The sequence below is a fragment of the Podarcis gaigeae genome (assembly GCF_964106915.1).
Source record: "Podarcis gaigeae genome assembly, chromosome: 7".
NCBI classification, from domain to species: domain Eukaryota; kingdom Metazoa; phylum Chordata; class Lepidosauria; order Squamata; family Lacertidae; genus Podarcis; species Podarcis gaigeae.
This window is the reverse complement of record NC_139683.1, coordinates 23533856-23558997: the sequence shown is the minus strand read 5'-3', so window position 1 is coordinate 23558997 and position 25142 is coordinate 23533856. Positions and strand designations below refer to the sequence as shown.

At 39.3% G+C, this 25142-nt stretch overlaps 2 protein-coding genes across 18 annotated transcripts in view; one reads left to right on the top strand and one right to left on the bottom strand.

Moving 5' to 3' along the window:
• Positions 1-1540, top strand: part of SPAG1 (sperm associated antigen 1) — a 29946-nt gene extending 28406 nt beyond the window's left edge. For all 4 annotated transcript variants that reach the window (XM_083749772.1, XM_083749770.1, XM_083749771.1 and 1 more), the window contains exon 19: positions 78-1540. In XM_083749772.1, the coding sequence (XP_083605898.1) occupies positions 78-209 (132 nt within the window). In that variant the 3' untranslated portion in view covers positions 210-1540. The remainder of the gene's footprint in view (positions 1-77) is intronic.
• The window catches only part of RNF19A (ring finger protein 19A, RBR E3 ubiquitin protein ligase), a 55005-nt gene that overhangs the window by 14660 nt on the left and 15203 nt on the right, over positions 1-25142 (bottom strand). For 7 of the 14 annotated variants that reach the window (XM_083749783.1, XM_083749782.1, XM_083749784.1 and 4 more), the window contains 9 exons: positions 21876-22656; positions 16539-16747; positions 14480-14624; positions 12918-13080; positions 12381-12495; positions 11495-11656; positions 10925-11138; positions 9996-10139; positions 6362-8532 (listed from right to left, as the gene is read on the bottom strand). In XM_083749783.1, the coding sequence (XP_083605909.1) occupies positions 7842-8532; positions 9996-10139; positions 10925-11138; positions 11495-11656; positions 12381-12495; positions 12918-13080; positions 14480-14624; positions 16539-16747; positions 21876-22471 (2439 nt within the window). In that variant the 5' untranslated portion in view covers positions 22472-22656 and the 3' untranslated portion in view covers positions 6362-7841. Of the gene's footprint in view, positions 1-2972; positions 3653-4715; positions 4811-6361; positions 8533-9995; positions 10140-10924; positions 11139-11494; positions 11657-12380; positions 12496-12917; positions 13081-14479; positions 14625-16538; positions 16748-21875; positions 22657-25142 lie in introns of those variants that run through there. The other 7 variants (XR_014566955.1, XM_083749779.1, XM_083749778.1 and 4 more) reach the window with 4 other exon arrangements.

Sequence of the window (25142 nt, the reverse complement as noted above, 5' to 3'; positions counted from 1 at the left end):
TTACTAGGCATTTAGACAAATACCATTTGCAGATAGTATTTATAAATGCTAACCACACATTATTTTCCCCTTTTCAGATGGTGCTAACACTACTTAGTAAGAACGAAGTAGAACAGGTTCAACAACTGTTTGATTCTCTTTCCAAAGAGGAAAACCAACAATTTTCTTTAGATGATCTGAAGAGCCTTAAGAGAGACTTTGAACTTTAAACAACTTCATTTTGGAACTGCCTCTAGCATGCATTCCCTTAATGCTTGTAGGACGGGCATATAAACTATGCAGGCTTGCATGAGGTAAAGTCAGTCTTTTACCTGGACTGTTCAATATGCTGTACATTTTTTTTACAGTACTTGCACACTGAAAAATCTGCTCTTCCGTCTTGTATATATTTTATCCTACAGAGTACACACGCATGGCTTTATAAGTAATGGGCCTATTCACTTACCATTTTGTTCCTGCAATTATACAATGAGATCGGGAGCACAGGACTCAGGCTTGCACATACCCTTCAGAGGGGAGAGAACACATGAGCCAGTGAGGACATGGTTCTCTGGGACAAATCAACAGTTTCTAAAATGTGGGTTCCATATATAACAGTATATCTAATAATCAGAATGTATTCAATGACATCAAGCTGTATTAATGGGCCTGAATATAGCCACCTATGTTGTATTCCCTTTCTTGTAATACAGGAGAGTCTTCTAAAGATGCTACTATTTCAGAAATGTCTTTGGACATGTAGCAGAATTGATGGAGAACATCTTGTATAAAAGTTCCATTGACAGAATGGAAATTGTGCATCATTATCTTTCAGTGGGGCTTATGCCGAAAAACAATCCTAGTGCATTTGTGCCTACAGCCGCTCTGAGCCCGGCCTTGGCTGGGGAGGGCGGGGTATAAATAAAAATTATTATTATTATTACAGCCTTCATTTTTTTCCTGCTAGTCACATCTAACTGCAGTGCAGCTGAAACCTACCGTTCTTTCCATCAGTCGCCGATGCACTTGAACAAACACTTGCATCTAGCTCCAATTCTGTGTGGCTTCAAAGGAAAACACTGGCACACTTCTTAAAATTCAATGCTAACTTAAATATATGCAGTAAAATGCTTTATGGCACTGAATGTGTAAAGTTACATCCGCACTTTGGTAAGCAGGTTCCAAGAAGGGACAGTTTGGTCGTCTTCTACTTTGTGTCTTCTAGGTATACAAAAATCATTTTATATGGCTTGTGGACTACTGGTGAACAGCAAAACGGGAGCAGGATAGACTATGTTGTTAAATGTTTTAAAGCAATAGAACTGTTATATTTTTAAACCAGAGACTCGTAATTTATTGTTAGTGTGCATATCAAATTTTATTATGGGAGGGACTGCTCAGGTACTTGCACTATTTTGAAGGTGAAATTAGTCAGTGACTTTCCCCATTATTAAATAACCTATGTATGACATTTCTGTTACCTTAAGACTTTAACCCGGTTGAAAGTTGTTTCCTTGAAGAACCCTTACAGGAAAATGTTTAAAAATAAATATATTTGGCATATTTGTGTTTTTGCCTTTTCATTGCCCTAGCGTAGCAAGGCAACAGTTTTAGGATGCTTTCCACACTGGCAAGATACTTTCTAGAAGACTGCAATAATTTAGATATTGTTGATAAATATGAAATGGGGACTTTTATGCTCCCAATTTAACGCTTGTTAATTGCCCAGTCCAAATGTAGGAATGTCCTCTGTAATAATTTGGTGTCCTCTGATAACTGGCTACCTCAGTTCTGTTCTCTGTCACATATACGTTTCTAGCTCATTTTTAGAGGTCAATTCAAGTAATGACAAAGAATAGATATTACATTTCAGTTGCATTCTTAAGTAGGAAGAGGCATAAATTCTCTAAAGACAGCTCTCTTGCATAACAGCTTCTATAGGCAGATTCACATTAGAAAGCATTTGTGAGGTATAAGCCCATATACACAAAAAATTCAGGGTAGCAGTTCATCTGCTCAAGTAAATCATGCTTAAGGCAGTTTTTCACTGCCATTTATTACAAGCAGTATTTTCTTGTTTTCCTTGTATATGCTTTCTGGGGCCTAGGCTTAGCTTGGCAACCTGAACCATGGTTTCAGCAGATATGTTAGTTAATAAAATACTGTCCACCGTTATAAGCAAAACACTTAATTTTGGTTTGAACTACCAGACAACAGCAGACGCCTACCTACAGATTTAATTTTGAAGGGTATCTGTACCTGAATGATTTGTAACTTAATGTATAGTGATGAACATTATCCTAGTACAGTGAAATTAGTTATTTTCCTTATTAGGTTTCATTTATTCATATCATATATTGTCTATATCCTTATGTGTGGGGTAGATTAGTATTAAACATTACTCTTTTTAACTGAAACAAAAAGCTGCATTGTCCATAATGTCTCATCTCTTGTACAATTCTATCAAAAAGTCCTATCCAACACAAGACACGTGCACACACAGCTGGCATTTTACCTACTTAATAGCCTTGATAGGTCTGATTACAAAATTCTCAGGGTATTGACAGCTATTAGACATCGATAGCCCTATAAGTCATATTATTTCGTTCAGTCAAAGGTTGACAATACTGAGGACAGAAAAGACACAGTTTACCAGGATCATATTCATATGAAACTTTTCAAAATCATTTTCCATCTTCAGTGTTTTGGTAGTTGTCACTTGACCACCTTGTCAACCCTAAACTAGTTTTGTTCAGGGCTCTTCCATGGACACTGATTTTTAAATAGGTGCAGGGTACCTAAATGGTATGGTTTGCTTCCTGGAATGCTAATAGGTTTACATTAAAATGCTACTAGTGTTCTTAATTTAGAACTTAAGTAATTTTAGCTTACTCATCCGTTGATCTGTTGTTCATTTTCATCTTAAACTGAATTAACCTCATCATTGCAGTCTTATAGTTAAGATGTGCTTTTTAATTAACACAAACACTCACTTGGTATTTATTTAAAAGCCTTTATGTATCACAATTAGTTCAAAAAATATGTATGTTGTGGCTCTTAAAAGTATAGAGATTAATATTTCATGTACAGCCTAAACAAATATCTATTTCACCATATAGAAAACCTCTTTTTCTTAGAAAGTCAAAGAGTAACATTTAATTTCAGTATTTTCTTCTAACTCAATCATTAGACTAAGACAAGGAGCCTATTTCCTTTGCTCAACAAGTTATCCTGACTTGCAGCAACACAGTCATCTAAACATCCTGCAACTTGCTCAAGGTTGGACAGCAAATTGTCCACTGAAGTAAAGATTAATGTGATGGCAAGCACACAGAGTTGTTACAAAATTGCTATATGTAGAATAAAAAATGCTACTGGTGTGCATGAATTGCTACTTATATATTTAGCATAGCCATGTATATGAATACCTACAGCAATTACAGTAGATATCAACAAGTGAGACCTATTACAGTATATCCTTACCCAGTAACAGAAGTGCTCCTTTTCAGGAATCCAGGCAGCTGTCCATGCCTTCCTCCAGAACACAGTACTGTAAACAGCTAAAGGAAGCCAGCCAAATTCCTGACCTTCAACTTTGTTTGGCTTTTCCAACTTATATAGCATTTAAGAGGCTCCTTCCAATGATCACTGAAGAAGCTCAACTCTCATTGGGCTGTTTAAGGAAGATGGTCCCATTGGGTATTTGATTTTTAGATGTTTTGTACTTCTGGAACCTCTGGCTTCCCCAAGCATGCTAATTTCTCATTTCTCAGTAGCCCCACTTTTGATTGTGAGTTCACTATTAAGAAGAATAAGTCCTATTTTTAGATGTCATCTAGACAGGAATGTTGTAGAAGGCTAAAAAGCCCTAACTCCAGAGAAGACCCACTCTCTGAAAGCTTGTTTAGAAGTCTTCCACAAAGTAACAGAAATAAAACAAGGTCAGTAGAAATAGCCTCAAGGAGCTGGCAAAGACTGTGAGAAAGAGCTTATAGTATTAAAAGCTCACAGTTGATCTAATATTCTATGGAATCGTAAATGCAATGCATATACCAGTTTTCCATGGACTTGTTCCAGAGTCTGGCAGGTGACTCCTAAAATTTTAAAAATCCTTAAATCCTGCTGCGAATAGAGAACATGAATTTAGAGATGGCTACTAATAGTCCAGTGTCAGTCACAGATCCTTGCTTCATGCTTCCAGTCCCTATCTGTCCACCTATTCCCCATTGCTATATCCTTCACCAGTATGCAAATATAGACAAAGGTGCACATGTGCATAACTTACTGATTCTATCAACATATTTCAATGCCAAAAAGTGGCATGCATATGCTGGTTTCTGGAAGTACTGCGCCCATGGTTTTTGCAGCACAGCCCATCCACCTTCCTGCAGCTAACCTCCCATGTGAGGTGAATTAACAGCACTGCTTGAAATTCAGCCACTGCTACTGATTGGTTGAAAGTGAGTTTGGAGAAAAGATAGCAACTATTACACTCTACAGAGAAGGGGGTGTATTTAAATGGCCTTTTCAAGCAGAGCTTAAATGGAGACATAGACACGAAGCCAAAAGCTATGCAAATGAACCTTGTATTAACACTGTCTTCCCATTTGAGGAAGGATGATTCACAACCACAGGTATGAAAATCGAGTAATAGAAATACTGAGCTTTCATAGTTGCTTAAAAAGAATCCAAACCAAGAACTGCAAGACTCAAAACTTAGTGCACTCCAAAGGAAATTCCATAACTCCTTACATTTAGTCAGGTGTGGAGTACGAAGAGAACGCATGAGCTTTTTTCTATCTTGGCAGCAGCTTCTTTCCTAGCCTGGGCCCTGCAGTCACACAGAAGTATGAGTGAATTAAAAAGATTCAAAAATAATGACATCTACACATTACAAACCTTGTTGCGCAAGTTTCTTCCGCTATAGTGGTTCATAAAGCTAATTCTTTATACTATGTGGAACCTATGATCATACTTAACAGCACTGTCAGATCAGAGCAAAAGACTGTTTCCAACAGTGGTCAATCAGATGTTTCTTAGATACCTTCAAGTATGGCCCCAGCCCTCAGGTGCTTGTCACCAGCAGCTGGGATTCAGTAGTACACTACTTCTGACCAAGGAGACTCCCATTTAGTTTGTTGGCTAATCGACATTGACTGATAGGCAAGATTCATGGATAAATTATTTATTTTCCCTTTTAGTCAGTGGCTATCACATCCTACAGCAGTGAATTCTTTAATTATGTGGTATATGAAGTACTTGCCTATCCTGAATCTACTTTTAGTGGATGACTCCAAGGTCTTCATGCTTTGCAAAAGGGAATAATTTGTTTACCTACCCTAACCATACATTTTATAAACATCTATCGTGTCCCCCTCCCCTCTTAGTATTTTTTTCCTAAATTAAAAAAGTTCCTAACAGTTCAGTCTTTTATTTTTCATAAGGTACTGCATAATAGTTGGGTCAGTAAATATATGGTTGCTGCAGCAAAGGAAATAACTGGGAGCACATACATACCATTATACCAAACCTGACTTACGCCATTACCACTCATATGCTATCAGAAGTGAAACTACCCATTAGGAACTCCTACATCAAGCAGTTTTAAGGATGTTTTGACCATTTTGCAGTATCTGACTAGGAACAAAGTAATTTTACAAAATTCCTACCATATTATTATTTTTATTAAGTCTTCTTACCCATCCATCATAAGATCCCAGGGGGTGCTACACTAAATATACAATTATAAAAACAAATAAAACAAAATTATAAAACACTCTTTAAATAAAATGTTCAGGTCAGGTTTCCAATTAAAGTTAAAAAAAGATGGCAAAATATGCCAAACTTTCGTTTCCAAGTTTACATTTATCTGTAGGATAAGACATACAAAGGTATATTACACACTGTGTGCCATAAAACAGTTTTAATGTAGTAAATAATACTTACTGGAAATAAAAATAAGATGCTATATTGAATATTTTCTGTGAAATGTCACAGGAGAGATTATTTGCCCATGTAGCCCTGTATTGTGTACTCTGGTTGGCAGTAGCTCCCCAAGGTCTGACAGACAGACCAACTTCACATTCCCTGCTACCAGATCTTTTAAACTGGAAATGCCAGAGATTGAACATGACATTCCGCATGCAAGGCATGTATGTGCTCCATAGCTGAGCTATGCTTCTTGTCCTATATTCACCACAATAAACTATTTCTGATGGCCTCAGCCCTACTTAAGTAGCTGAGAAGGGAGAGGTGAAAATGCAAGACACACTACTTTTGGGGACCATTCTTTGAAACAGCTATTTCATCCCACACCAATAGTGTATATGCTTGATCTCCAGGCTAAAGGTTCTTTGTTCAAATGGACAGAAGACAAACAAAATAGTACTCAGACATTTATTTCAGGTATGCAGTTTACACACATCATTGAGCAAAAGAAAAGAGCAAATATACAAATATTGTAACAAGCGTTACCAAATGACGTATCTGGCACTAGTGTTATAAGCCGATTAAAGAAACTGGTGAAGGGAAGTCGTGGAAGAAGGCTGCAGCTCACAGCAGCCGTCTTCTCATACAACCAAACTTTCAGTAGCACCATAATGGCAATACTTACAAAAAACACAGAACAAAAATTGGAGGCTATTATGCGCCAAGGATAATCATTTTTTTTCTTTTGGGGGAGGGGCAGAGGGCACATATCATTCTGGATTGTGTAGCAAACATCTAACAGTGCAGACGCCTGAGCTAGCTTCAGCTTATGTTTAGCTGAATATCTTCCATAAGGAGGATAACATGGGAAAGCCCCAAAAGCCAGCCAAATTTGAAGCCCAAATTTTGTATATGTGCAAGCTCTGCACTGTGCTTTATTTCTGTGTATGTGACTCGCAAAAGGGATGTCAGAAAAGTTATCCACTAAAAGCCTGAGTGAGTCTTTGGTAGGCTAATACTTCAGTATTACGATACCCATTAATCTACCACAGTCAGTTGATTTTCTGAAGTTTTCCTTTAGCTTCCAAAAAGGTGGCAAGAGAAAACATTCTGGAAAACTGTACAGTGAAAGCATCAACAGACCAGGCACTTAAACCCCCAGTCTTTTCCAAAGGCACCAAGAATTAAACAGCATAACTGAAGTCCCCTGGGTGAAAGGCGACTAGATCAGCTTCACTATAATGGATTACAAATTAAAATGATCTTAAATTTTACAAAAACTTTTATACAGCATATCATAACCTTACCTTCTGCTGTCAGTTGCAAATATAATTAAATTACCCCCACTTGCTTGATAAGGAGACGTCACCTTGCTACCTATCATATATCAAGTACCAGTTTTTCATACTTAAAAATTATATTAAATGCCATAACCTTGCTCAAGGAACGCTGTGTGTCTCAGCATTGCCTAGAACAGATTACATTCTGTCCCAGACAATATTAACAGCACTGAAATATTTGGTATGGTTAATGCAACTTATTTTTGCTAGGTGCTATTCACCAGAGCTTGAAGTTACTGCTGGGGACTTGAAACCACTTACTGCGTTTTTACATGTTATCTATTACCAAGTGGTCACTTCTGCAATTGACACGAGTCAGCTTTTGCCCCTACCCAAATGCAGACCTTCAGCAAAGTTATGGCAATAATACAAAACATCAACATATTCATTTCGTTGTAATGCACTTGTTTACACCTTCATGTCACTTCACATAGTTCTGCAACAGAGTTCCACGCAAAGCATTCTGCCTTAATAGAGATATATAAAATGTAAATTGCATTGAAGCTTTGCTTCTGATGGCCGCTGAAAGTTACCTGACCAGCTAACAGAAAAGGGCTCTTTAGTGGTAAATACATTTCTGCAGCGCTTACAGGTTTAAATCTCAGTCTGAATTGCAGCATTTAACTCCACAGCGTGCTGTGAATGGTTGTTGTTTGCTTCTTTCAGTGTTTCACCAGAACCCATATCTGCAACACTTGAAGTCCCATTATAAACACATTCTTCAGCAATGTAACTCAGCTGTGGAGCCTCTGAGTTTGGAGCAGCTGGAATCAGCAACGAATTGCCACTTTGGTGTGGAGAGTTTTCTAAACGGTCATTTTCTACCTCTGGGAGAATGTTAACCGTGGTAAACCGGGTATGATAATCGCTGGAACCATGGCTACATGAGGTTTTCATACTCTCCATATCAGAGCAACTAAACTCAGAAAAATGACTTGAGTGGGAATCAGCTACAGATGGGATACTGTCACTGAGGGAGGGAGAGTCAAATTCACTGGAGTTTGTGCTTTGTTGCTCTAATAACTGAGCATCCATGTCCTCTCTGGTCTCATTTATCTTCATGCTACTCTTTTTTCTTAGTTTACCTTTGCATTTTTTCCCTGCCGATGCATCTTTGGACCACTTGGTGGCACTAGATTTGTTTTCTGACAAGCAGGCTGACGAACAACCAGCGTTACTTTGACCTGCAGAACTACCATCGTCAACACTACTGCTGCCACTGTTGTGTCTGAATTTTGTGGGCTTTGATTCAATGTCTACTTGTACCTCCATACTGCTGCTATCTCTAGAAGGGGGAGAAGAGAGAAGTATTCATTAAAAAAATGTTTCAATTTGTGAAATTAAAAATGGAAAAATGCAATTTAAAAGCATTTTAACACAATGCAGTATAGCTTTAGGAAAAAATGGCACTAAAAGCCTGGTGACTCATTCTGCTAATATTGCCCTTAATAAAATGATGTAATACAATATAAACACAACTATTTCAGGTGCTGAAACATTGCCTCTATTTATCTCTACCCATCCCTTTAAGGAAAAATGAGCCACTATTATTCAAATATAAGTTTAGTTTCTTTTTTTTAAAAACTGCAGATATAAAGCCTTATGAACTGCAACTGATTTATGTGTTGAAACTCTGCTTTAAGAAAATAATTAACATATCAGATTTCTCACTGGACCTATGCACATAATCCATTATCTTCACTGTTCACTTCATGGATCAGTTGCAGTAGGGTTTTGCCTTGGAAGTTCTTGTCACAATCCATTTTAGTCCTTGAAGTGTCATAGGACTTTCCACTGTTTTTAGTACACATATCTAAAAGCACATTATGAGAACTTCTTCCTAACTTTAATGTGCCATGGATCCACAAGCATACATTCCAGAAGCCCATCAACCATTTGTAAAAGATATCCAGAAAGAAAACCATACAGGGTTGGATCCAGACATGCCAAATGGAAAAGGATGAGAGGCAATTTTCAGCAATTCTCCTTCCTCCTGCAGCCTGCCAAAAGCAGTTTAAGAGTCGGAGGACTACCTGGAGGCATGGGGGGGGGGGCTGCAGGAAGAATTGGTAGAAATCACTGCTCCTGTCCAGCAGGAAGTCTCTACAAGACCTCAGTCCTTTCTGTGAATGGAATGTCTGAAATTCACAGGGTAGCCAAGCTGGATCTACCTTTACCAAGCTTTGCAAACTGTGGGAGGTGGGGAGATATAAAGACATCTTACACCAGTTTCTCAATAAAAAAGAAATGTGCAAATATAATTTTTAAAACCAAGCCAGGAAAAATATTCTGCCAAGAGCTTTTATTTCAAGGAGCTTTTATTTCAAGCTTTTATTAGATGCACTAAGTGGACAGTGAGGATTTTGGATAGTTCTAGCAAGAAATCTGATTGACAAAGTTACTTCATAAAAGCAGAGATCCAAAGCTTTTTTTAAAAATGAATTTAACAAGGTTTTGTATCTGCAGGTCAAGAAAATTATATTTGAGTAATAGCAGCTCAAACCAAGAAGAAACTAAAAATCCCACCACCTCCCTGGCTCTGAAGGACTGAACTTCAGAAGGGTGGGGCAGAAATTTGATAATAGATAAAAAATATTGTTACATCCAACAACAATCATACCAGAAATTTCAAAGAAGAGGAATTCATTAATGCTGCTTTTGCAGACTACTGCAAGGTATGCATATTGAATACGACATCGTTCAATTAACAGAATTGAATAAGCTGCATTTCCACTACTTAATTCTTACCTGTCCAATGGGATATATGAATTTAAAATGGATCCAGCCATCGCTTTGGTGCTGGCATTGTCACTAACTGTTCCTAAACTAACGGTGCCCGACTCTCCACTCAAACTGCACCTTTCCTTCTGCACGTCTGCTTGAACTTCCAACCTTGGGGAGAAATTCAATTTTAGTTCTCTTATTATCTTTCAGCTTTCATATCACTTGGGAGTCTTTTAGAAGCTTCTGCTTGCAAGCTACTCACAGGCATGTGGCTAGAGAATGAGACTCTTCATCTCAGGGTCGTGGGTTTGAGCCCCACAATGGGTTGGACGATATGAACCTCACGGTCCTTTCCAACTCTACAATACTATGATTCTATTACCCAGTTGGCTACTGTCAGTACAAAAGCTTCCCAGACTACAAAAGACCCATGTTTAGACAATATATTCCTGTTACCCCTGAAGCCATACACATGGTAGAAGGTAGAACTCCTTATGCTATTTTGGTACATTGCTCACTGTAGTTGAGACAGAAAACCAACTACAGAAGAATAGCACTATTTGGCCAAAAAAGAGGGGCAGAAAATATCATTTATTATGAGCTCAACTCATTTCAGAAAAAAATCTTCTCTCAAAGCCCCCCTTTTTAGCAACAGTTTTGACACACCAAACACACTGCACTAAATTCTGTTGCCAGAAACTTTCGAAGTGGCCTATGTAATTTGTAGCACCTGAACTTCCTTCCCTTCCTTTAACTGCAATTGAGTAATCAGGGATCAGAAAGCTTCTTTAATCCATGTAAACAAAGTAACTGTTTTTAGACTACATGAGATCAAAATAAAAAAGTATCACATCAGAACGTACAACACGAAAAAGTTCATCCTCTCAGAGCTAACTGTAGTTTGTTTACAAAAGCAGACACAAAAACTGAACTTTGGACACAAATTATCTTACCTGTTAAAGCAGTTGACCATTGCACTTCCCGACAGACTCCCTGTTATACTGGCTCCAGCCAGGGCCATAGTGCTGGCAGTTTCGCTCAGATTGTCTCGAATTGCTCCCATTCTGTCCATATGGCTACCACTTGCACTCAGGCTTCCAGTCAATCCTCCAACACTTTCTTCCCCTATGCTGGGGTTATTACGTGCCTCTGCTACTGATGTGGTATCTAAATATGAAAGGTAAAGGTAAAGACACTTAAACTCAGGACGTAAGGGAGAAACGTGCTAAGAGGAAAGCACGGTCGGCAAATCCACACCGTGATCAACTCCCACCCAGAAACCAATGTCCCCACTGTGGAAGGATGTGTGGATCCAGAATTGGCCTCCACAGTCTCTTACAGACTCATTGTTAAAACCGTGTTTATGGAAGACAATCTTACTCGACTACGAGTGACTGCCAAAGAAGAAAGATCTAAATATGAAAAGGGTGGTACTTAAAATTAATAGGAAAAGCATTTCACTGAAACTCCTTCAATGTAGAAAAGACATTGCGCTTGGAAAAGCTGGAACAGACTTTCCTTACCTACTGCTGCATTTGTTCCACCAACAGTTATATCATTTTCATCATCAAATTCTATTCTGACACCCTTTCCATTGCCAGCCGATACACCGCAACCTCCACTTCGGCAGAGAGAGATAGGAACTACTCCATAGACATAGGCCAACATAATCGGGACACCAATTCCTGCAATGAAAATGTAGAACACTATAATCAGTACAAAGTTGTCATGTTGTGTGATATGTCTGTCTGTCTGTCTGTCTGTCTGTCTGTCTGTCTCTCTCTCTCTCTCTCACACACACACACACACATGAGAGAGAGATCACTATATATCTCCTTATTATACAATTTAATAGGCTATCACAAAAAGTGGCAAAGAAAATAAAAGCTGAATTACTAGTATAAATGAAAAAGACACTCCCCTTAATCCTATAAACACCTCGTGATGCCAGGAGTTTCTATGTGACACTGAGATCCTCTGCTTCTAATGCCTCTTCCATTCATTTCAACTGATGAATCAGGTCTGTATGTACACTGTTTTGTACCACTGGGTGTGGTTCTTCCCTTGGAATTGATGGGGCTTGACCCAAGGGCTCACATACATATCTGAACACACACAGGTATCTTGTACTGAGGCCCTGGTTTTCAGAGAGAATCTTACCAAACCTACAATAATTGGGATGAGTGCTTAGGCACAGGGATTGTTTCAGCTCCACATACTTTTATAAGCTAGTAATGCATTTTTGAAAAATAGGGTTCAGAGCTGTAAAATGAATGCCTAGCAGCATCGATAATATCAATTCTTTGTGCCCCACCTTTACAGCAATGTGTAAACAAAGCTTTTTATAAATCAGTATAAATAACTAATTCTGAAAGGGTTTTCCTGATTTTTACCTGCACCTTTACTTACCAACAGTTACTGCAGCTACAACCGGTGAAACAATTACAGACAAGGTTACGCCGCCTGCAATGGCCAAGTTCCTCTTGTGCTTTGAAATGTCTTTACCTTCATAGCGATTGTGAATCTTTAAGAAAAAAGAGCATTTTAGAATGCATTGCACATCACAAAACTGAGAAGTATTTCCTGCAAGAATATATATATATTTTATTTTGAGCTGCCTTTTCTTAAATGAAGCGTCTTAATGCCACAGATTTATAGACAGAAACTGTTTGCAAATATTACTAGCTCATTTAATTCTATGCTGCTGCATTATACTATTTTTAAAAAAGTGTTTTTTTAAAAAAAAATATACTTTTTTTCCTGGTTCTAGGTACATTTATTTATGTAAGTTGACTAAAGGCAGTCTCTCTCTCTCTCTCTCTCTATATATATATTACTACAATATCTTGAAGTACAACATGTTGCTGTGTGAACAAACCTTAAACATGTGTACAAAAGTATCCAAGTCGTATGTAACTGAAGACTCTAAACACACAGTCACCTTACCTTACGTCCCACATATACAGGTATTCCAATAATCATAGCTGGAATAGCAATGCCTGCTATTAAGGCGATTCCCACAGGTGCACCCACAAGCGTCCCTAGTTGCCACAGTATTTTCTTCTTCCGACTCCATGGTTTTTTCCCCCAGAATGTACAACCTGATGGACTATTTGAAGAAATTTTCCATAAGTAAGGCAAACTTATGACTCACAGTGAATAGTCTTAACTAACCATCAGTTTTATAATAACATTCTCTAACAGAGAGAGCAAGAATGCTTGAATCTGCAATCCTGCTAAAAGTGTTAACGTAATGTAACGTTTCAGGTTGTGGAGAGAGCAATCTGAAACTAATATAGTACCAGACCAGCAGCACACCATTTATATCCAGTGCATTTTCTTTTTGGTTCCATCAGATCGTGGCTCTTCCCAGGGCTGATGCTAAAATGGGCAACTCGGGATTTGGAACAAAGTTTCTCCACCTACGTTTTAAATGAACCTCTTTACTATGAATGGGGAAAATTTACCTTCCTCAAATTTAACTGAAACATCTGACAAGTTTTGTCTTTCTCTAGGAATTGTATGTTTTACTTAGGCAAAAGCTCTAAGGCCTGTTGATGAAGTTTTATGGCAGCAGCTGTCCCACTTGTTCTGAACACAGCTAGACACAATAACAAACAGAATGTTCTCTTTGCAAAAGGCTTCTCCAAGCATGTAGGACATATGATGGGAGGCGGGGATTGTGGTGATAGATTTGATTCCATTGCTATCTTTCCTAGTGAAATTTACTGCAGGAAGTCCATTTTCTAATCTCCCACAGTAAGTCCTGGGGTTTCCCCGTCACTTTATCATATTCTGAAGAGAGCTTCCGTGTGACCAGGCTATAGAAAGCAAGGCACTTCCTGTAGTTGACACCCATGCAATGGAAAGTCCTGCCTTATCTAATATCAGTAAACTCCCTCTCAAACCAGTTTTTTTATATATTAAAAATCTAACCAGGTATGAAAATAGAATTCCACCTCAAACTAAGGTAAAGGTAAAGGTACCCCTGCCTGTACGGGCCAGTCGTGTCCGACTCTAGGGTTGTGCGCTCATCTCACTTAAGAGGCCGGGAGCCAGCGCTGTCCGAAGACACTTCCGGGTCACGTGGCCAGCGTGACGAAGCTGCTCTGGCGAGCCAGCACCAGCGCAGCACACGGAAACGCCGTTTACCTTCCCGCTATAAAGCGGTACCTATTTATCTACTTGCACTTAGGGGTGCTTTTGAACTGCTAGGTGGGCAGGAGCTGGGACTGAAAGACGGGAGCTCACCCCGCCGCGGGGATTCGAACCGCCGACCATACGATCGGCAAGTCCTAGGCACTGAGGTTTTACCCACAGCGCCACCCGCATCCCTACCTCAAACTAAAGACTACATCAAATGTGCATGATCAAAACAAATGTCACTTGTTTCTTCATTCATTCATTCATTCATTCATTCATTCCTTTTAAAGGATTTATAGCCAAAGCTGCTGTTAATTAGTGGGGTACAACATGAAGTGAGGTATATGAACTCTTTCAATACATACCTTAAATAATGCAAGTCTGAAATCTCCTTCATGCATAGCCAACAGAATTCACATCCACAGACCGCACATGTCATATGATTGCAGCTTCCATCATTCATCTTTATTATATAAGCAGCACAGCGTGGGCATGGCTTTATGTCATCAGCTGTTTAAAAAGAAACCCAATGAACCCATGCTGCTTATGAGAACAAACACTGAAAATCATGTCTGGAAATGTTTGTAAATTTTAACTGGTTGCGACCAATTCCAAGTTCAGCCTAACTTAATAAAGAATTAACCTAAAGGGAGAAAAAATTAACTGGAGAACCGGGAGATCTGTGGGTGTATACAAAATTAATAAATAATAAGAGGTACATGCAGGTGCCTTTTACACAATTTTTGTGCAATGAGCTAGCTTGGTTGCTTCAGCCTGTCATTTGCAGTCAGCAAGGAAAGTCAGCGCTGTTTGGACACCTGGGATCCTAGAGAACTTCTGTTTTCTTCTCCCTTTTAGTGAATTATTCCTGCATCTGTCTTATTTAGAGTAGTCCTTGGAATCTCCCTAGTTTTCCACCTTTTCCTATGGCAACCAGGATACATATATCCTATGGATAGTTCATTTGTGATCAGGTACTGTCTAGAGGTTATTTGTTGCAACTACTACTACACAGTAAGCGTGGGTGGAAGCTAAATAATCCCTTTTCCATATGGCAAATGCAAAACATGAACACTTTGGAAAGTGGCTTAGGCGTGTCTCTTGCAGTGTAGGAGCACTCCAGGCACTCATTAAGAATTCAATGTATACTTAACTTACAGCTCAACAATACCCATACCTCCTTCAGAAGTAGTCTCTGTGCTTAATGGGACTTACTCCCAGGTAAGTGGGTACAAAATAACAGCCTTGGCTTTGGTTTAAAATTGACCCTGGGGGAAATGGGGTTTTTGTGCCTTTAACAGTTGCATCTCCACAATCAAGACCAGCAGGACACAAATCTTCCCATGATAAACATGAGGTTGAGGAGGCTGACCATGTTCTCTTATTTTGTGTTACACCATGCTCCTATGGCAGCCATTTTGTGGCAAAACATATCCACTGGCATGGGTGTAGCCAGGATTTTTCTTAGGAGGGGCAGGCCTTTTGTTAGGGAGGCAGAACCTCAGTTAGCTATGTATTTTTATTTAATGGGGGGCAGCTGTCCCTCCCTGTTCCTGCCCCCAGCAATACCCATGTCTATTGGTCCCAAAAGGTTAGCAACCCCTACTCTAAGTCAACATCTGTGACTCAGTATAACAAAGAAGCACCTGGATCAGATGTTCTGACTATCCATATCCAAATAAAAATCCAACAGAGTGTACAGTGAAATTATTCGCTCTACATTAAGTCAGTAATTATGCTCTAAAGCGATGCCAACTCCTCCCCCTTGCCCAAGATTCTGATGAGGTTTCTGGCTGTACAGTGTGAAATAGGTTCACTGACAAAGCAAGGCATTATACGCAGTCAGTCCTCTTGCACAGGTTACCAAGGAGCATATCATAGGTGAGTCAACAGATAGCCTGTTTTCTCTTCATATTGTATAAATCTTTTGCCTTTAAAACAGGTGGATAGGCATGGTTATCAGCTGCAGAAGTATAAGCACAAGGGCAGTTTTTTAAAATAAAATAAATCTAGTATAGTAAGCTCTGTCCTTCACTTTCTACTTAAGTCATTGCTTATATTTTGAAGGCCTTCCCCAAAGTAATCATAAAAACAAAATAATTCATGAATGGAATCTCAAAGCAAGACAATCATGAAAATGTCTAGTTTCACTGCACTGTGATCCTTGGAAGAAGTACAGTAAATAAATTTAATAAATAATAATAACAACAACAATGATATTGGTTAACCTCTATTAAGTCAACCATTATCAGTCGACTTTTGGATCATCTGATTATGAAAGTTTGCACCATTTGCATAATGCTGAAATAAGGGCTACTGGACTCAGCGCTCCTTTCTTAATAAACATCAATAATCAGTGAACAAAACAGTTATCTGATAGTTTAAAATGTTTTAAAGACACCTAGTATTTCAGGTAATAAATACCTGCTGCTCCAGACTCCTGGCTGTAGCTAATGGACGAAGAACGAATTGTTCGCAAGCGTAGACTCTGGGCTCTCTCCTGGCGAGCAGCATCACAAGTCTGGTTGGGATGCCAAATTTGTTTACAATGATAGCAAAATTCAGTTCCACAGCCTTCACGTCCACATGTAAGTTTAGGACAGCTTGCACAGCCAAAAGCGATTACAGCATACCTTAAAATGTTCAAGAATAAGTAGGAGGAAGATTGTTATTCTCAGTATTGCACAGTGGCAAGCAGTAAAACTGACTTTCGGGGATAAATTAAGAAATATCCCTTATTCTGAAAACAAAACTCCATTGTCATTGTGATCTAGCTAACAAAACTTTGAAGATCTGAACCTAACAATCTAAGTCCTTGTATTTCACAGCCTGTGTAGCATGTACTCTTTGATCTAAGTCCCAAGTTTCAAAAATGAGAATGGTACATTCCAGATTCCCACAATTCTAAATGCTTGGTGCTGACCTCAAGCCATCTATAATAATTGTGTTATTTTTTAAGGTCTTTCAAAGTTGCACACATTTTAGTGGTTAAGAGTTAGCCCAAATAGACTATGTAATTGCAGTTGCTTGTAGTTGCTTGTGTTCAGTGAAGCCCACAGTAGACACTACAAATGACAAATAAGTAATCAATAGGTCTAATCTTAAATTCCCCAAACCACCTCATCAAACTAAGGCAAAAAGGAGTACCCACCAGTTGCTTGCAGCCATTTTATATAATAACTTGAGTTGTGAGAATAAAATTAGTTATTGTCAAAACCTCTTAAAGCCAAACTATGGGGAACTACTATCCTCAAAAGCAACAAAAGGTCAATGTTGTATAGCATGAACTAATATAACTTTTAAAAAAACTACTTCCAATCCTGTGACTTGTCTACTATATAAAATACGATTAATATAATAAGGACCATCTCAGGCTTCCTCATCATCACAGTGGCAGCCAATGCCTGGAACAGAAGATCCCACTAAAATGCAGTCTCTGGTCCTGCATTCAAAATGTTATCTCCTGGTTCACCCTTTACGTTCCCTCCGTGGTGTGGAAGCATTGGGAGGAATGTGGAGGCCCAAGGTTTGCTCTGAATTCCACAAGCTGTAAAATCCCAGGGGCCCAGGTCCAGCTGAAAACAAGCTTAGATTCAAATAATATTTCTGAGAACCCAAAGTTGAAGGTAATCTTAATTTTCATATTCCAACCCAACAACTAACAGAGAGAAGTGGGGCACATTGTATCAAACAGACATAGTGCATATGTGACAGAAAATCAGTGAGCACTGGAGAGTTAACAGTGTCTCTTATAATACACAAGAGGTTTGACTCTGAAATTCAGCTGTTAATCCCAGCTTTTCCCCATGAACATTCTCTAATCAATAATAGTAATGCAATAATGCCATTTATAGAAGGGAAGGCATGTTCAATAGACCAACAGGGATTCTGCCCTTTTGTGTAGAAATAGGGGCTTTACTGGCAGAATCAGAGAACAGAGTTATAAAACATTAGGCGTCTGCATTTCAGTCTTCTCACATGCTTAGAAACTAATCCTCAGTATCTAGAAGCATCAAGCCTCAGGCTGTTTAAAGATATATGGGGGGGGGGGAGAGAGAAGAGGAGGGACAGTGGCACTTTTGTACTTTAGGCTACATTCCAGCTACACAGATACTTCAGGATTCCACAGACACACACACACACACATACCCCATCCTCCAGCCAGGCAACAGCAATCAAGGAGGATGCAGAGCAGGGCTGATGAAAACTTTAACTTGGAGAGGAGGCATAGCCTAGGGAGAGTCCCAAGGGCCGGTGCGAAAGGTCTGTGGGGCTGTGTCATTCCCAGATTCAACATACTAAGCAACAGCACAGCACAACAACAATGGGGAGGAGCAAAGTTCTCTGATCTTTGCCCTGGGAGCCTGTGCAATTGTGCCAAGCCATGGTTTGGCTTAGCATGACATATGAAGCAGGCCACTCACAGAACTTGCTAGTCAACAAAAGAGAACTGATGCACCGTATATTAAAAAAAAAATATCGGGTGGGGGTGGGGAACCTCAGGTCCAGGAGCTAAATGCAGCCCTCCAAGCATTTCTATCTGACACTTGGGACTAAGCCCAGCTCATGCCACCTCCCCAGACTATACCAGCCCTACTCTATGCCTACCTTGATACCTTTTGCCTGGCTGGTTTTTGTGTGGTTGGAATGTAGCTGAGCTCAAAGAAGTAAGAGTCATCCATAGCCACATCCATGTTTTGTCTCTGGCCCACCAATTACATGCTTCCCTCAGAAGGTCACCATATAGTAGCCCTCACAATGCAAAATGCTCCCCATCCCTGGTTTATATCATTGCTTTATTTGTCATCTAATATCTGGCTTTATATCTTAAAATATTTTTAGACTTGGCAGTTTTTTGTTTTTAATGCATGTATTGTCTTTTCGGCATTCCTCTTTCAAGAAGGAAAGTGGATATTTTTATCCCAATCTGTATTGGATATGTAATTGTTCTTATATGTGCAAGTGTTTTATATATGTTTTTATTGTATTGTGAAATAGCTTTGAGATGTTTCACAGGAAGTGGCTTAATAATAACAACAACAATGATGATGCAGAGCCCTTTAATTACAGGCTTGACCAGAGTGACATGCAACCCAGCCATGCAAGAGCAGCTCCCTCACCACTCTTGTAACACATGAATCATTTCTAACAAAGGAATCTATATGCAAGGTCACTGAGAAGTAAATACAAGTGTGTTCAATGAAGCTACCTACCAGAAAAGTGTATGCAAGATTGACGCCTCAACCTAGGACACAAAACTGAATCTGAACATTACACAGGACTCAGTAGATTAAAAAATAAAATAAAAGGTACAATCAACAAAAAATCATTTAAAATAAAAAGTCGCTCAAATAAATCCATAGCATTGTGAATCAAGGAAAGGGGTGGTGAACAAAAACCTATTGTATTGTACTGATTAAATAATCAGGTAACTGGTTCCATGGTCAATCAATTCTATTTCTCAAGGAGTTCCTCTTACTGTTTAACCAAAATCTAGCCTCCTATAATTTTAGTATTTTCTTGAAGATGTGTAGTCTTCTCTTGGAACATGTTCCAACACATGGTTTGGAATCTATAGGTTTCCAAGTTCATAAATGCTGTAGTGGGGCAGAGAAGGACATTCAAAATAGCTACAACGTTGTCCAGAAAACTGGCAACATCTCAAATTAACAGAATTTTATGCTCCATACTTTTGGTCTAGGATTGGACTGATAAGAACAAGATGATAAGCGCAAAGCAAGAAAAGCAAACCACGCTTCTGCAATGTTTCTTTCTAAATAGGACCACAATCCAAATTTGATTCAAAGCCAATACTGGAGAACATGCAATTACTGTCATTTGAACTACTGAAGAACTGAATTTTTTTTTTAGTTATTCAGTCAATCAATAGATATTTAGTAATTACTATCCAACATATACAGAAGTGAAAAAACATACTCATCTGTTATTCTCCATGGAAAACCAATTACTTCCCTACTACCAGCTCATTTTCCATGCTATTTTATTTACAACATCACTATACTTTTTTCTCACCAGCCACCTGTTCCTAGCTACACACAATCTTCTTGCTAACATGATAATGCAGCACTTCAGGTCACAGAATAAGTATATACTTTTAATGCAAAAAGTGCTTGGCTTAATGACTTCATGGATACTAATGCCATGTATACGATAAACACGAACGCTTAAATTGGTCTAAACCACAGAGCCTAGGGCCAATCAGAAGGTTGGCGGTTTGAATCCCCGCAACGGGGTGAGCTCCTGTTGTTCAGTCCCTGCTCCTGCCAACCTTCCCGGCGGGAAGGTAAACGGCGTTTCTGTGTGCGGCTTTGGTTTGCCTGAAGCGGCTTAGTCATGCTGACCACATGACCAAGAAGCTTTCTGTGGACAAACGCCGGCTTCCTCGGCTAGTAAAGCGAGATGAGCACCGCAACCCCAGAGTCCGCGACTGGACTTGGGGTCCCTTTACGTTTACCTTTAAGCTGAAGTTATTCTTTTGCTAAGGATTAAAATCATCTAAAAATCAGCAGAGGACGTGGTATTTGTCATTGTATCTTATTTGTGCTGGTTGGCATACTGTTGTGTAAATTTTGTGTAGGAAGGTTTGTATGATTTAATATAAGGCAAGTTCAGGGGGGAGTGAAAGAGGGATGGAATGTTTGTGTGTGTTGTGTGCTGAATGACAGGGTAGCTTATGACAGAATAGGTATGTGTCTGGGGAATGACAGTTGGGTTTTGGAGGAAGTGAGAGTAGCTGGTGTGGGTGCTGAGGAGTAAGGGGTAGAGTAGGTTGGATAGGATACAGTTAGGAATAGAGGTATAAGCACATGTTAAAACATAAAATAAATGAACACCGTTATTAAAGCAAATCCCATAAAAGCCCTTTATATTCAGCTTTTACTATACTAATGAAGTTTTGTTTGTTCCAATCACATTTCATATTTGGCCAAGTTATCACAGCTATGACAAAATAAATCAGAGATAGGTGTTTATATGATAGCAGCAGAATAACAGCAGTTAGGAGATTGCTTGAAGTTTGAGAACCCAGAGCTAGGAACCGAACAAGGCAACCGAAGGCAGGGAGAGTGGTGAGAGGAGCTTTACCAAGCAAAACAAGTGATTAGAATGAAAAGTAGCCTCTTGCTCCTCCCAAGTAGTGGGCTTGGAAAGGGAAGAATATGACAAAGGGTACACTTGTTCTGGCTTAATGATGACAATCAAATGTGTTTCCTTGAATATTAAAACATTTGCAGCTTAGGAAAAAGTATTCTAGCATCAAGCAGCAACAACAAACTGGTTTATGCTCTCTTATACTGGCCGCCAATATTTGGGGTATTAAAACTGCCATTGCCAGGATGTGTATCTACAAAGTTAACTTCTTTATTTTATAAAAACTTTCACAATTTACACTCAAGAAACTGCTAGGTTTCTTTTCAAAGTGTATTAAAATATTTCTATTTTATTTTAAAGGAACTAAAGTCACTCCTTTAAACACTCTACAGTGTGAAATAACAGTGTTTATCAGAATAAATCTGCCTGTCTGTTCTTTTACTTTGTTTCATCTATGCCATGAAACAATAAGGACTACTTAGCACAACCTGAGCAATATGAGGGAGGCACAAAACTTCAAATGTTAAAATAGTTACAAATTAGTAGACAATTAGAGCAATTTAATGAGCTGAATAATATATTTCAGAATGACGACAAGATCCATGTGCTTTATTAGAATGGGTAGGAAGGGGAGTGGAGATAATAACTTACCCACAATCAGGAGCAGGACACCACCTACAATCAGGGTCTGCCACAAGCCATCTTCTAAGCATAAATTCTTCATATTTTTCCATCAATATGTCATCATTTAATATCAATCGAATATCATGGGGATTGAATCGCTCAGAGCACTCTGGACAGCTGATATTAACTCTGCTCTCAGAGATTTCTATCCGAAGATACTGACGTAAGCAATCCACACAAGATCTATGGTGACAAGTCATTATTTCCGGAAACCTCTCCTTGGAGTGTCGCAAAAGGCACAAGGGACACTCCATGAAGTCTCCGCTCTGTTTGCTGATGATGGCTGTTCCATTGTCAGAAGACATATAGGCAGAGAAAATAGAGTTCTTGTCCATACACATTTCCGAATGTATGCTTTCAATACTTGCAATGCCATCCACACCTCCGTTTATATCTCTGGACTTGCGTTTTGTATCCCTTTTTCTTCGAAAGAGAGACCCCAGTGAAATCCTTCTTTTCTTTGGTGCCTTTTTAATTGAAGGCAAGCTTACAGAGGAGGCAGAAGATTGCAAGTCTCTATCAGATCCCATTTGCCGATGTAAACTCATGGCTAAAACATTCATCAGAAATGGATCAAAGCATGTGTACAACACTGATCACTTTAAGGAAAAAATGCCTATCGAGAAGCAGCAAACTTAGAGGTCATGTTGGGGAGGGGGCTAAGTCATGTTATACATGGTCTGGTCTGTCTTCTTCACATACAAAATTCTTCACGACATACAATTCCAGGAAACTCTTCACAGCAATTCTACAAATGAAAGGGAAAGACAAGAGACAGATTAGCATCACATATATTCAGGTTCTTTGTTGTTTTCAAAGGACTTGTATTACTCTGCTAACTCCTATTACAGCTACCTCATCAACTAAATCTCCACCTTGTTTGCTTCAGCCACCTGTGCACTTCTGTCAATTAGCAAGTTGATATAATCAAGGGGTGGACTTTTTTTTGTTACAATTTAATGATTATACTATATGAGATATATACAACAAAAATAAATAATCTAACAAGGAGAATTGCCTGGGAGTTTTCCATTCTTGTGAAATTGATGCATTATTTAAGAACTAAGGGGAAAAAAGCAACATGATAACTTCATGGCAAGCTAGAATCCATTTATTATCGTAGCAGCTTAATATGCTTTGAGTTGGGGGGATGTAAGACAAAGGGACACAAATGCTGAATATGCCAAAAGGCGATATCCTATAAAAATGGTAGAAGTGCACAAAAGGGGGGGGGGGGAGAACTGGAAAATGATTGTTAATCACACTGACAATCCTCCCAAGTTATAGATGCATTTAAATCCAGTATTTTATTGAACTCTTACAAGGGAGACACTGTTATTGCTAAAGCTGATAAAGAGCAAAGGAGAAAGATAAGAACAACCATACTCCCCAGTTAGATAGCCCAACTGACCCTGAGTGTCGTCTTGTTCAGGCAGAACCATGGAGAAAGTGAGCATAACCAGCTGTAGCTAATAATGGACATCCAGTTACAAAACCAGCACAGGCAAGCTGCAGTGGGTGTCACTGGCAGGGCACCCCAGATAGGGAGACACCGAAAGGGAACTCTCCCCTTTGGCCTGTGCATTCGGGGTTGCAACAAGGGTGCCCTCCTGCTAGTTGGGTTTCTATTTCCTGGGGTGTGTCCATGATGTGGGTAGAAAATGTCTGAGGTTATTCTTTGGTGAGAGGAAGGAGTACCAGGGAAGGGTGTGTGCAGTTCCACCTATCCTTGGGTGAGAAATAACAAAATGGGTGAGAGCCAGATTGCTATGCATTTCTTTTGATAGTTCTGACAGTGCATAGTCAACTCCTGGTGATTCTGCATACATTTTTAGCAGAAACAGTAGAATGATTGGTCACAGCAATGTGACGAATGAGAGGGAGATATTGGAGTAACGGAGTGGATAATGTATTTTTAATTATGGATGTGTGTGAGTTGTGGAAGTGAAATGGGATGAGTGATACGGATGGGTAGGTGGTAGTACATTATTTGTATTTCTGTAGAAGGGAAATTGAGAATACACTTAAAATAGAATCTGGAGGGAAATATGCATGTATTACTTGGGATGAGTTTTGCTTATTATGAGTAAATGTGTCCCTTGGTAATAAGAGCGAAATTGTTTCCAAAAAAAGTACTACTATGTTTTGCTTTAGGGGGGAAAGTTATTATTTTATTTTGTATTCTAGTTCTTCAGTTTCATTGTTTATAAATATATTTGTTACTTTTGTAACCCCCTTAAGACACTTTCTTGGTATAAAATGGCATATAACTCTATCAAATAAAAACTTGCAATCCAAAAAGCAGGAGACACACAGCTTCATATTTTCCAATACTTCCCTCTTAAACATTACCGTTTTGGCCACATAAGCAACAGCACTCACATAACTGAACAGGAATCAGAAGACAAAATGCTGGTTATTAGGAAAGAATGGAAGCATTTGTTTACAACAGCTATGACCAGGCTTTTTTGAGTCAGAACTCACCAGAACTCAATTCCAGCACCTCTCAGGTAAACACCGTTGCCACTGAAAGAGCAAAAGAGGCGTTCATGGTGAGTTCCAGCACCTCTTTTTCCAAAAAATAGCACTGGCTGTGACCATAATAGAACATCAAGATCATAGAATCTTAAAGAGTTGGAAGGGACCCCAGGGGTCAGCTAGTCCAACCCCCTGCAATGAATGATGATAAGGCTTCTTTCCTGATGTAGGACTAAGCAATGGACTTCTGAGAGCATATTGACAGTTGGAATGCAACAGAAGATTCAGTTTAGGGCACAGCTTTCCAAACTGTGTGTTGTGACATGTTAGTGTGTTGGCTGCAGTGTTAGGTGTATAGTATGAACGTTCCCCAAGCTCCTCCCAGGACTGGAAAGGGGTTAGTTTAACCTTCAGTTTGCTAGTAAAACTAAATTACAGTGTCGCAAAATGATGCATGTCTAAAAAGTGTGTCACCAACATGTAAAGTTTGGAAAGCTCTGGCTTAGGGGGTTGAAGGAAAAGGGGGACATCCTAGGAAAGAAACACTCCTGTAACTAAAGTGACTAAGGTCTAGCAGTTCAGCATAAAAATACAGTGGTACCTCTGGATGTGAACGGGATCTATTCCGGAGCCCCGTTCGCATCCTGAAGCAAACGCAACCCGCGTCTGCAGGTCACCACTTCCTCGCATGCGCGTGACGTCATTTTGAGCATCTGCACATGTGAGAGCAGCGAAACCTGGAAGTAACGTGCTCCG